This window comes from Acartia tonsa, chromosome 11 (assembly GCF_053477335.1).
Source record: "Acartia tonsa isolate MP-2025a chromosome 11, ASM5347733v1, whole genome shotgun sequence".
In the NCBI taxonomy this organism is placed as follows: domain Eukaryota; kingdom Metazoa; phylum Arthropoda; class Copepoda; order Calanoida; family Acartiidae; genus Acartia; species Acartia tonsa.
Genome location: NC_137270.1, coordinates 31,119,033 through 31,132,011, shown reverse-complemented (window position 1 = coordinate 31,132,011; position 12,979 = coordinate 31,119,033). Strand labels below are relative to the sequence as shown.

General features: G+C 32.6%; 1 protein-coding gene across 6 annotated transcripts in view; it reads right to left on the bottom strand.

The window, feature by feature from the left end:
* Positions 1-5,094: 5,094 nt before the first annotated feature.
* LOC145332758 (ATP-sensitive inward rectifier potassium channel 12-like) overlaps positions 5,095-12,979 on the bottom strand; it is a 107,599-nt gene continuing 99,714 nt past the window's right edge. For all 6 annotated transcript variants that reach the window (XM_080177815.1, XM_080177816.1, XM_080177811.1 and 3 more), the window contains 11 exons: positions 12,784-12,848; positions 11,648-11,710; positions 11,184-11,273; positions 10,816-10,848; positions 10,378-10,427; positions 9,974-10,016; positions 8,644-8,705; positions 7,345-7,380; positions 6,621-6,686; positions 5,944-6,195; positions 5,095-5,259 (listed from right to left, as the gene is read on the bottom strand). In XM_080177815.1, coding sequence (XP_080033941.1) covers positions 5,187-5,259; positions 5,944-6,195; positions 6,621-6,686; positions 7,345-7,380; positions 8,644-8,705; positions 9,974-10,016; positions 10,378-10,427; positions 10,816-10,848; positions 11,184-11,273; positions 11,648-11,710; positions 12,784-12,848 — 833 coding nt within the window. In that variant the 3' untranslated portion in view covers positions 5,095-5,186. The remainder of the gene's footprint in view (positions 5,260-5,943; positions 6,196-6,620; positions 6,687-7,344; positions 7,381-8,643; positions 8,706-9,973; positions 10,017-10,377; positions 10,428-10,815; positions 10,849-11,183; positions 11,274-11,647; positions 11,711-12,783; positions 12,849-12,979) is intronic.

The window sequence follows — 12,979 nt, the reverse complement described above, 5'->3', positions numbered from 1 at the left end:
CATTCGCAGTCTTAAACCTTTGGGAATTAATAACCAACAATGATTAGTTGGTACAAAACAGCAGTGTCCAATTATTTTAATCCACACAAGGGGTAATTTTGTTTATCATCACTGTGGACAAACATCAATTTATCGTCCATTGTCTTATATCACTTAAGATTCAGGCATCCAGCCTCTTTTAAGATAATCATTAATCATCCCACAAAAAAAATATTTTGATTTCATATGTCTATTTATTTATATATTCTTTATCATGATTAGAGGGATAGACAAAGCAAGAAAAAATAATCTTCTCCAACAATCAAATAACATGGCTTAATATATATCGCTCGTCGTCGGGAAGTTAATAGGTTTGAATCTCGGCTTAACACCGGGTTATAACTAAAAACTTTAAAATGGTTCCTACTGCTGCTATGTCAGGTGATCGATCGACATTAATAATTAGAGTAGGGGGCCCTTGGCCCAAAACAGGTGTAACTCATTACCATGCACAGTTGGGACTTCCACACAAAGGTCGTGCAATTAAAGGGTTGGTTGTCTGTTAGATGTTACTTATATCCCTGAAATTATAGATAGAACAAGTGTTAATCCACAATAATACCCCATTATAGTCAACACCCCCCACCCCACACCCTCCTCCCCCCCCCCTATCCCCAATTTACGCCCACATTCTATGTATTACCAATTTTTTCCCCTTTGGGGAATTGGTTTATGGAAAGCGAAGCTAATCTATAACTTACTTTGTCTGTCTGTATTTACGTCTATTTCGCCACCAATATGTTTGCATAAAAAATGCTTTATGTTTATATTATTGTTTAATTTTGATTAATATTACCTATTTCAGCTTCCCTAAAACGGATTAATAATTTCTTTATTGCATTAACCATTTTCATAAATAATGTTTGACGGTGCGGCAAGGGGCGGCAAGGGGCCCGACTGTAAAGGGTTAAGCAATCTTCAGTTACAATTTAATACTGACAATAATATAAGCATTAATAGATTTTTAAAATTAAATTTAGAGGATTTTTTAAAATATTGAAATTACAAATAAACATATTTTTTTTAAAACTATCTTCAAACGGCAGTATCAGGTATCATTAGCAGCCAGGTGTTCAATTAGAAGGAACTTGTCTCTGTACTTGCTGTTGATCTCAGACCTCTTGTTGAGCACGGTGACGTCATTGTTGAACATGATCTTCACCTTCTCTAAGTTGCAGAGTTTGCATGCACCGGAGCTAGGGTTGTAGGTTGGTGCTTGCTGCAGGATGGACCATCTAATGTCATAATTTCTTTGATTTCGTTTCAATGACCAGATGAATGATGATAGGGTGGTTTTGTGCTCTGCATTGGCATTGTTAAAGGATGACTTGTGACCAGTAAATCTTTCTTTAATTTTGATTAATATTACCTATTTCAGCTTCCCTAAAACGGATTAATAATTTCTTTATTGCATTAACCATTTTCATAAATAATGTTTGACTTAATTTGCATTAAAAATTTTCTTTTTAATCGTATGGTTATCGTAAGAGGGAGGCGCCAATATCCCCCGTCCCCCCCTTTCAAAAAATCCTCAACCCCCCAATAGCTCTTGCTGCGCTACTTTTCTATACTTTGTTCCTTGTTAATCCTAGCTAGTTCACACATGTCATCTTTTTAGTTCATATACCCATCTGTCTTAACAAGTGGATACATATAGATAGATAGATAGATAGATAGATAGATAGATAGATAGATAGATAGATAGATAGATAGATAGATAGATAGATAGATAGATAGATAGATAGATAGATAGATAGATAGATAGATAGATAGATAGATAGATAGATAGTTAGATAGATAGATAGATAGATAGATAGATAGATAGATAGATAGATAGATAGATAGAAAGATAGATAGATAGATAGATAGATAGACAGATAATGTGTAATCTAATGTATTTTTTTTAATGAGGGGGTAAAGTTTGTTAAAGTACTTTACACCAAACCTTGGACGTATATGGCTACAGACGTATACTACTGATGTAAAATATTTCTAGATGAGCGATGCTACTGGTTAGATAGATAGATAACAGGTTAATATTCCCTTTGTAAAATACACTCTCTAGGTTTAGAGTTACAGGTACTTAAAAATAATTCCTGTAAAAGGTATCACAGTTGTTTGGGATAGTGGAAATAGAAAATATTGACAGGGGAAAAAATGTCGTTAACTTAGGTTACTAACATAGATATCATTTATTGGTCAGTTCCTTCATCCAGGAGAAGGGGAGGGGATAGGGTAAAGGTGGATAAATTGGAAATATCGTCATTTAGCCAGCTACAAGTGAATAATAAAAAAAAGTTTGAAATAGTTCATATTTAACAATGTAAATAATATCCATATCAAAAATAATATACATATGTATAGCTGTTTATGTAAAATTATCAAAAACACACCGGTCAAAAATTTACAAATATGAAAAATGTTTTTTTTTATATAAGATAATAAGATATATACAAAATTTACTAAATTGCTTCTTATCACAAATGTATTTTTAAAAAGCAATTTGAATTTAGAAATCTTTAAACATTATTACATATTAACACCGGATTTTGAAAAACATAGTATTTTTATCAAATTTTGAGCACTATAGTTATATTCATTTCTTAAAATAAAATTTTGTGATGGTTAGGTTTTTTTGGGTCAAAATGATGGTTGCCCCCGCAGATCCAAGCCCTGCTAGATTAGTGCTACTGGCAAATTTAGAAATATAAATAAATCATTAATAACAAGAAAAGAGGAATAGGACAATGGGCTATAAATTAATCTTCCCCTACTCTGCCTTTTTGTAGCTTGTAGATATTGTGGGGGAAGAATGTAGTGTTGACTTCAAACCTTCTCTGTTAACTTTCAAGCGCTCTAGGTAATATTTTTGGGGGACCAAGAATGTCCAAGCTTTTTATTTTAGTGGGATGTTTAAAAAGATAATTTACAAATAAAATTCTGGGGGTAGGGGTAATATTTTCAAAACAAAATTGAGGAGTAAATAGGAAACACCCCTTTAACCCTTTTTTCCTTAGAAATCTATCGGAGGATAAATGTATTGTCCATTGTCTTCTCCCTTCAATTATAATTCCTGTATAAAATCACAAAATAATTTACGTTTTTTTTTGTTAATTTACATATGTTTTATATACATTAGAAATGGTTATGATAAATGATTACATTCAAAATATATGAAATGGTTTCAAAAATAGAAAAAATAAAAATTTGAATTTTCTTAAATGAATGGTTATGAGAATGAAAAATTAAATTATTGTACTTAGGTATAAAGAAAAATACCTTTTGAGCCAAAATAAGTTAAGTATAAAAAATAGATTATGTATAAAAAAAAGTATTTAAGTAGATTTAAGCAGAAAAATACATTTTTATAAACCATTTGTTTTTAAAGATTGAAGTTTGAAAATATTTTCTTTGTTAAAAAGATTTATATCAACAAATATTTTCAAACTTCTAGCTTTTCTCATTAACAATTGATTAAAATACATCTATAATACAAAGTAGAACGATGTCTGTCCGTCTGTCTGTCCGTCTGTCCGTCTGTCCGTCTGAAGCTTAAGATCTCGGTAACCGCTGAACCGAATGGGCTCTACTCTTCAGGGAATATACCTACTGGTCCTGTGGTGGTTTTAAGCTATTTTCTTGGGGGGTGGGACACCCCCAACCCCCCCAAAAATGAAAATTTACCCCCCCCAAAAAAATACTCCTGGTGCTGCTGGTGCAGCTGGTGCTGCTGGTGCAGGTGGTGCAGCTGGTGCTGCTGGTGCTGGTGCAGAAAATTATTTTTTTCTAGGGGCAAAGCCCCTAGAGGCTAGGGGCGAAGCCGCTAGTATATTATAAAATAATATAAAAAATCTATAAAATGTAAAAAAGGATAAAAAAGTTAGAAATCAGATATATAATTTTAAAAATTCAGAAGTTTTTTAGAATTCATGATTTACAGCCAAAGTTTATTTTTATTGGGTCCGTCTCAAAATACGCTTTTAAAAAGTTTCAAAAATTTAGAAAGAAAAAAATATAGTTTCTTACTAAATAATATTTTATCTGTTTATAGTTATTTAACACAGCGTAATATAGACAGCTTTCCTTGTATAGTAAAATGAAAAATCATAAGATTAATCCCAGATTTATGATATTTATTTGTAGAAAATTGTCTATAATACGATACGTGCATGATTTTTCAGCATGATTCAGAATCGGTTCTAATTTAGCGGAAATTAATCGGTTTCTAAGCCATACTTATAACAACTTGGCAATTTCCCTACAACTGAAAGTGAACCACAAACATCTTTTGTTCGTTTTGTTTAAATTCTAGGTTAGGATAGGTAAAGTAAAAGTTTTGTGTTGTCCGCAGTTATAGTATATGGCTTTAAAACCGATTAATATCCGCTGGAATAGAACCGGTTCTCAGTCATACTGAAAATAGTGTATAGCATCGTATTGCAGAAAAATTTTCACAAATATTAAAATAAAAATCATTTGATTAATACCAATTTCGAGAGCCCTAGCCTTCGGCCCCTCGGTGCTAACAAAACTGTTTTTAATGTTATTAGTTTTCATTATAATGTCCGTGGAAAGATGTCTATAATACGATGCGATAATAGTCTATTATAAAATATAAATAGTGGGTGTCTATGGTCCACTTGTTAGTTCTAGGGATTATACCAACAATTCTATTCAATGGAAGAGGAAAGTGAAACACTAATCCAAACTAGTTAATCAACCAATTACGTGTAGAAGACCTTTTGCAAAATTTGCCTATTTTGTTCTGTTTATATCACAATGGACGATTAATTTATATACATTCCCATTTATGGGTAAAACAAAATTACCCTTGTAGATAAAAATTATTGGTTTAAAAGTTTGGAAACTTCTAGTTTGGAACCAACCAGTGAAACAGTGTAAAGTGCCTCCCAAAAAAATGACGTGATACAATAAAATGACCAATGAGAGGCCAGTATAAATTTTACCATTGTTGGTCAATTACAATGTATACTGTCCTATCATTGGTCATTTTATTATCCCTCCTTAGTTTCACTTCATTAACCCTTTTCTCTCTTTTTGCTATGTATTAATGTGATGCTAAACTATTGTGTGTCCTACGACCCCAAAGTGAATAAGACTTTATTTCTTCTGGGGCTGGCTGATTGCTATTCTGATTTGACGGGAAGCTTCTCCTTGACTGGGCTGCTGCTCTGGTCAGTTGACGATTCTGATTCAGCTCTGAAATAAAACATTTGTAGTCAGTGAAGTTAGTTTACAAAAAGTTGATGATTTGAATTTCTTACTTATTCTTAGAATACATGAACATTGTGACAGGAGAATTTTTGTCTTCAATTCAAGTTGCTAATATAGACCTCAGATATTGGTCAAGTTCCTCTATTGTAAGGAGAGGGAATTGGAGGTAAGGATTATTTAATTAGCCAGCTAGTAAAAATATTTCATCTGGGTGTGCGAGATTCTCTCACAATATCCACGTATTCTATATCCTTTTTCTAAACTACGAATTATGAGGTGACAAGTTGACTGTTCATTCCAAGAGCAAATAACCCTATTGGCATAAGCATACTGTTGGGTTTCGTTCCCCAGTGAGAATTAAATTAGGACACCTGCCATATTCGGGCAAGTGTAAGGGAATCAATCTTACAATTGTTGAACTTTCTACTCCTATATTAAATGGCCTTTGTCAAAAAGTCCTAACTTTTTATGGTAATAAGTTGCTCTTTATTTGAAAATGAGAGAGGGAGGAGCCGATGGACTTTAATTTTGACCGTGCTTTACCGCATTTGTTGGCTTAAAAAACTTTTAAAAACTATTTCTGAATGAGTAATTTTAACATCTTTTGTATGATACAGTGGGTACCAGGCTCGAACCCTTGTAACCTCTCCGACAACGATCAGTCCTTACCTGTTATAAGACGCCAGGGAGGAGCCATCTGTAGTAATCCGTGGCAGGTTCTCTGACGTTATAGCCAACGGGTTGGGGGGACTATTATTTGTGAGGGCCAGGTGATGCTGCTGTTGGCTGACGGTGGCAGGTGTCCCAGGCGGGTGGGTCACTATGGGCACAGTCCCGTTGGTGATAGACTCTGCTATGCTGTGGGGTTGTGCATGATGCAGGTGTTGGTGGTTCATGCTGGCCTGGCTGGGCCTCTGGTGCCTACAGGCCATACAAAATTAATGCAGGGATCCAAAGGGATAAGACAATGCCCTATAAATTGATATAAATCTCTAATGATGATTCATGAATCACAAAAAGACAACGAACAAGAAAACGATATCATAAAACTTTGGGGACCAGTGTAATAAACAGCCCAATGTCCCACCCCCCCCCCCCACCCCGTTAATTAATGCGAATTGCCTTCTTGAACTTAAAGCATTGTGTTGACCTTTGAAAACACCTGACACTCTATCTATATGATGCAATTTCAAGGCCAGGATTTATGTCGACATGGCATTCATAAATTTTTGGCAATATTTACATGAACTACTTGCTTTAAAAATAAGTAGTCATGACTTACACAATATAGACATTTCTATAATCGTAGGACATAAATGAATACATTAGTTGATAGTTTTGTATGCCTAGGTCCATGAGAGGTGGGTAGGCTACCGTTTCCGCCGTTGCTGGGATGACTGGTGCTTGAGGTCCTACAATACAAATATTCAGAACTTAGAAGATAGAATAGTAGGAGGGTAGCAAGGCCGTCCAAGCTTTTTATTTATTCTTTTGGTGGGGAGAGGAGAAAATGATTTGGACATGGGATATGGGATACAGTGATAGGTAAATGCAAGATATAATACACAAAATAGAAGTCTTTCATTTGCGCCAGGGACGAAAGCTACCAAAGAAGAAATGACGCATGAGAATTGGGAAAAAAAATTTAAAATTTATGTCAAGTGTCCAATACATGATTATACAGTGATAGTAGAATCCAAGATAAAAAGTTTCTTAGCAACAAATTAACAATGAACGGACAGTCCTCAATTTTAAACTGGAATTCAATATATCCACAAATATTAAATAAGATTTTAGAATTATACCAGTTTTGTTTGACCGGGACTCGGCCCCTCGGGCCTAACAAAAATGTTTTTTTTTTATATAATTTTTCATAATAATAATATCCTCAGAAAGTATTCTATAATACGATGCGATTATTAACTATCATCAAAAAGAAACAGTCCTCATTTCTTAGTAGGAATTCATTTTATGTATTTATACTATAAATTGTTAATTCTTTATGAGGACGGACATACTACCTGCAAGATACAATTACAGAGTAGCTATGCTGCTACGAATTATATTTACCTGTTTCTCAGGTTAGGCAACATGTAACTTTCAGTTCTGAAAAAAAATATTTTTAAGTCTTGGAGACAGGACGTGGAGATCGTTATTTTAGCCTGCTTCAAGGTTCACTTTATTAAAGAACATTTAAATCTGGTGTAAGATACAAGTAATAATAAATTCATTTCCCTACGTCCCTCATAATTAACATGATCGAAGCAAACTGTTTGATCTTAGAAATATCATTTAATTGGTGATGAAATTTAGATATTATAATAGTTATTTCTCACATCGTATTATAAACTGCTTTCCGCGGGTATAGAATGTACAATTATAAGATATTATAAGATTAAAACCAGTTTTTTTAGCCCCGAGGTACCGAAGGCATGGGCTAAAATAACTGGTTTTAATCTTATGATTGTACATTTTTATATTCGTAGAAAGCTGGATATAATACGATGTTAGACATAGTTTTTTCGTATGGATGAGAACCGGTTCCTATCCACCGGATTCGAATGAATACGAGAAAATTACATTTAAGTAGCAAAGTTACCATACAAAGACTAGCTAGATTTTTCTCCCTTTTAGGATTTTTCCCATTTTTTTGTTTTCTCATATTATTCTTAAATTTCTCTTTCTCTTTCCCCCCTCCTTTCTATTATTATCTCCTTTCCATTTACCTATCTCTTTCTCTTTTTCCCTTTCCTTTTCTTCTTCTATAATTTCCTCTTTACTATTCTCTTACCCCTTAAATGCGTTAACTATACATCAAAATTCATAAAGAAATGCTACTTTTTGAAGATATCATCCTTGACAAATGTTTATTAGTTGTTATAAAAAATAAAGATGACAACATCCATAAAAGCGTAGCACGGAAACGGTAGGACAAACTGACATTAACACTTACATAGTGTCAGAACTGAATAATCAGAATATAAATGTATAAGAGTCGAAGCAAAATTGTAAGTAAATTTGTTGAAAAACTGCTTGATACAAGATATCATGTTTATGGACATACTTACATTTTAGGACTTGGTTATAGAGTTGCTTCGCTTATAACATTAGATCACATAAAAATTTATTGCTGAAAAAGTAAAAAAATCAACATGTTTAAAATGACGTACGGACATTCTTGTAATGATTATAGAGTTGCTACGCTTTATAATTTGTGCCTAACTACTAAAGGAATCACCACGCAAAGTTTAAAATCAATAGGACAATTCTAACATGCCTAAATTAACGAAAAAGATATCCGTCTGTGACGGACAGACGGACGTTCGGACCGACCCTAATTATAGAAAAGCTTCGCTTTTAAAAACTTACTCTGAGTTATAATGGTCTGCATGTTCATAAATGGTCGATGGCAGTCCACGGGTCATGCTAGGCTGAAAAAAAACATTATTAATTATAGATAGAGAGTAATGTCAATGGATGTTAGTTTAATCATAAATAATTTAGTGGTCATTCTAGCTTAAAAATATAAAATAATTAGAATGAATGAATGAATCTAAAGTTATGTTTGGTAGAGACACAAGGAATGGTGATGAAAAAATATTAAAACTAAAGGGTGAGCAAAAAAAATGCGTACCTTTTTAAAATTGAAATTGCGCGGCTTGTGTTAATAGTAGAAAAATGTTACGCATATCGTTAGAACCGTTAGGAAGTCTATTTTTTGGAAATATAAAAACGATTCCTGTGCTACGTATAGTTTAGGAGCTATGTGGTAAAATGTCCCAACTGGCTTAAAACTTGACTTGCGAGTAAATCATTAAAGATTAAAGCATACAAAAAAATATGTAACTTTTTAAAGTTAAGATTGCGCGGCTTGTGTTAATAGTAGAAAAACGTTATGCATATCGTTAGAACCGCTATGAAGTCTATTTTTTGGAAATATAAGAACCATTACTGTGCAACTTATAGTTTAGGAGCTACGTAGAAGAATGTCCCAACTGACTTAAAACTTGACTTGAGAGTAAATCATTAAAGATAAAAAAAGTGAGTGCAAAAATGCGGACATTTTTAAAATTCAAACTGCTCGGCTTGTGTGAATAGTAGAAAAATGCTATGTATATCGTTAGAACCGTCATAAGTTTTTTTTCTTTGAAAATATAAGTACGATTTTTGTGCTATTTTTAGTTTAGGAGCTGTATTGATAAATGTGAGAAAAGTGGAAAAATTTCATCTTTAATGATTTACTCGCAAGTCAAGTTTTAATTCAGTGGGGACATTCTACCACATAGCTTATAAATTATACGTAGCACAGGAATCGTTTTTATATTTCCAAAAAATAGACTTCATAGTGGTTCTAATGGTATGCATAGCGTTTTTCTACTATTAACACAAGCTGAGCAACTAGAATTTTAAAAATGTACGTATTTTTATTTGCATACCCTTTACTTTAATCTTTAATGATTTACTCGCAAGTCAAGTTTTAAGCCAGTTGGGACATTTTAACACGTAGCTCCCCAACTATACGTAGCAGAGGAATCGTTCTTATATTTCCAAAAAATAGACTTCATAACGGTTCTAATGGTATGCATAACGTTTTACTACTATTAATGCAAGCCGCGCAATTTCAATTTCAAAAAGGTACGCATTTTTTTTTGCTCACCCTTTATTTTTGAAAATTTCTTTTTGCTTTAAATAATGTTACCACTGAAAGTTTTCCACGTTGAAGTTGCAACTTAGCTGACTCTCTAAAAAAAGAAGAAATTATTTTGCTAAACCCTATAAAAAAAAAACATATATTATTACATATTAGATCTTACACCAGATTTTCATGTACTCGAAAAAAGTGAAACACGCAGCGGTCTAGAATACTAATCTCCCCTTTACCCAATACCCGTTCCTCTTACTTAATGAACGAACTGACCAAAAATGAGTTCTGTAAGAAAGCAAAATTGACGACAACTTTTCCCCTGTCAGAATATCCACGTTTATTTTACATCTATTTGCAGGTTAGATTATCAGATATTTAAAAAATATTAACATTCAGGAAATTCAATATCTTTAGACGGAGCAAAATTTTAATACAATTTTTTTAAATTAAAAATTTACCTATTTTGAAATGCATCCAATTCTCTAGCTGAACAAATTGGCGTTTCAACCTACAGACAATAAAGGCGCTTTACACAAAGTTCCTTGTTGAGCACTACCCCTCCCCCCTCCTCTTTTTAAAATAAATTAAAAACAAGAGAGAAAGGGCAGGGGCAATAAATGCTCTACAGGCACTTTGTGTGAGAGCACCGAAAAATAAAATATTGATATCAATTTTTCAATCAAATAGTGAGAAGAGACATTTGACTGTAAATTTTACTGCCTCCAAATATATAAAACTTTGTTTGATTTATTATGATGTACATCAATTTGTTTTTACTCATTCCATAAGATCCCTAAGTTGATAACCATTAAAAGCAGAACTAATTAGTTTTAAAAATAAATAATATAATTCAATCTTAATAAATTATTATCTAAGTTTTAAATAAAGATATTTACCTCGTAAGTAGAGTGGAAGGCAGAAAAGTTGACCTAAAAAATTGGAAAATTAAATAAAGACACAGTTTTATTTAATTAACAAGGTTCAGAACTAAATCCATATCCCTATTCGGGCGTTTTTTTGAGATGACCCTAAAATAAGGTGAAATGGGGAGGTTTCGTGATTCTTTTACATAAAAAATTTAGTTCGGAAATATGGATAGAGACTTTATGCTGATATACGTCTAAACATAAAAGGCCTTCAAATAGCAATAGAAATGGCCTCACAATTAACAAAAAGCGATTGAAGTGAGAAAAAAATGAGCCTAAAATCGGTATTTTTCGCGCACCTACGTAGATCATTACTTATTTTTTTCTCGGTAATTTACCTGGAACTTATTATGGTCCTTTCTGTACAGGGTCATGGGTTCGAATCTGTGTCCCCATAGCAGCTCATTAGGGAGGTAGGAGGTACGGGCCTTAAAAAGTTAAAACTATCATTGATTTTCTATTTCTGATACCATATATCATACTAAAGTATAGTACAGTTGCTATGCCAGGCGAGTTATAATAATAATTATGCAAGTAAGAAGCCAATGCTTTGACCAAGGACGTCCAAGCTTTTTTTTTGATGTGAGTAAAATGAGGGGCATTAAATATTTAAGGAGGCAATATAAAGATTTTTTAAAAATTTTGAGGGTGTAAAATGAGGGGTTTCAAAGAAGTTTAATCACACCCCTCTCCCTTGGACGCCTTGACCAAACTTTTTATCACCTAGAGTGAAAACTTTCAAATAAAAGTTGGCCAATCAAAAAGGGAAGGTTGTCTTTAGGTTGTGGCTTTATCTAACTACCTGGAAATTCATACTGCTTGTTTCAATAGTACCCTCCATTATCACCACGATTTCGAATCTTTCCTAAAAAAATATATATATACAGTGTGTTTTTTTTTATGAAAACTTTTTTGAAAGCAATTTTACCCCACTTAGTTATCAGAATTTATTGATTAATGGCTTATTTTCTTCGTTTTTTAATGCAATTAATAGAACATTAAAAAAAATAGTTTTTTAATTAAAAAGCACAGTAAAATCTAAAATTCAAAACTTAGGTGACAACATCTAAAAATGGTTTTAGCGCATCTTTCTTATGCTCAAATCTTCTACCATTTGCAGGAAAAAAAATAGATTTTCAGTAGTCAACTTTGGGGGGCCAGTACTCCCTCCCCGATTGAGATATGGCCTCCAAACTTTAATATATTCTAGTACATGTCCCCATTAGTATCTGTATTAATTTTTAGTTATATATCTCAACTTTGAAGCGTTTTGCAGCAATTCTTGCAAAAGGTAGAAGATTTGAACATAAGAAAAATGCGCTAAACCCATTTTTAGATGTTGACACCTAAGTTTTGAATTTTACATTTTACTGTACTTTTTAAAACAAAACTGTAATATTTTTTGTTGTTTTATTAATTGCATTAAAAAACGAAGAAAATAAGCCATTAATCATTAAATTCTGATAACTATAAGTGGGGTAAAATTGCTTTCAAAAAAGTTCTCATAAAAATAAAAAAACACACTGTATTTACCACATTTAATTTAATAGATAAGAATAGCTTTGTTAATGTAAATCTGAGGTGAATTCTTTTTAAAAATCGCTTAGTGGGGCAAAATTGTTTTCGTGAAAAATCCACCAAAATCACATTAAAAATCTACAAAAAAAAATAAACAAAATCATAGAAGGGTTGTTAACATAAGATTTTATTAAATTTTTGTAGATTTTTTATGTCATTTTGGAGGATTTTTCACGAATAAAATTTTGCCCCACTAAGCGATTAGTGGGGCAAAACAGGCTATCAAGGATAACATTATTCCTTTTTACATCTATTCAATTATTTTAACCTCCCTAATGTGTCTTTCCCACAATTCTATCTGCTAATCAAGCAAGCCAACTAATTATCCATCTTTCTATTTATCTATCTATCAGTATTAACCTTAGCAATATCAGCTGCTGTCATATCATACAGAGGAGAGTGTTCGTTGATCTCATGAACAATTTCTTAAAAAATCAGGATCATGAAAAATAATCTTTTTGGTTCAATGTACGACGTCAAACTTTTCGGGGTTTGAATTAACCCCTTAAAAAAAATTCAAAGCATGAATGATTTCAACTTTTTGTAAATATAAGGG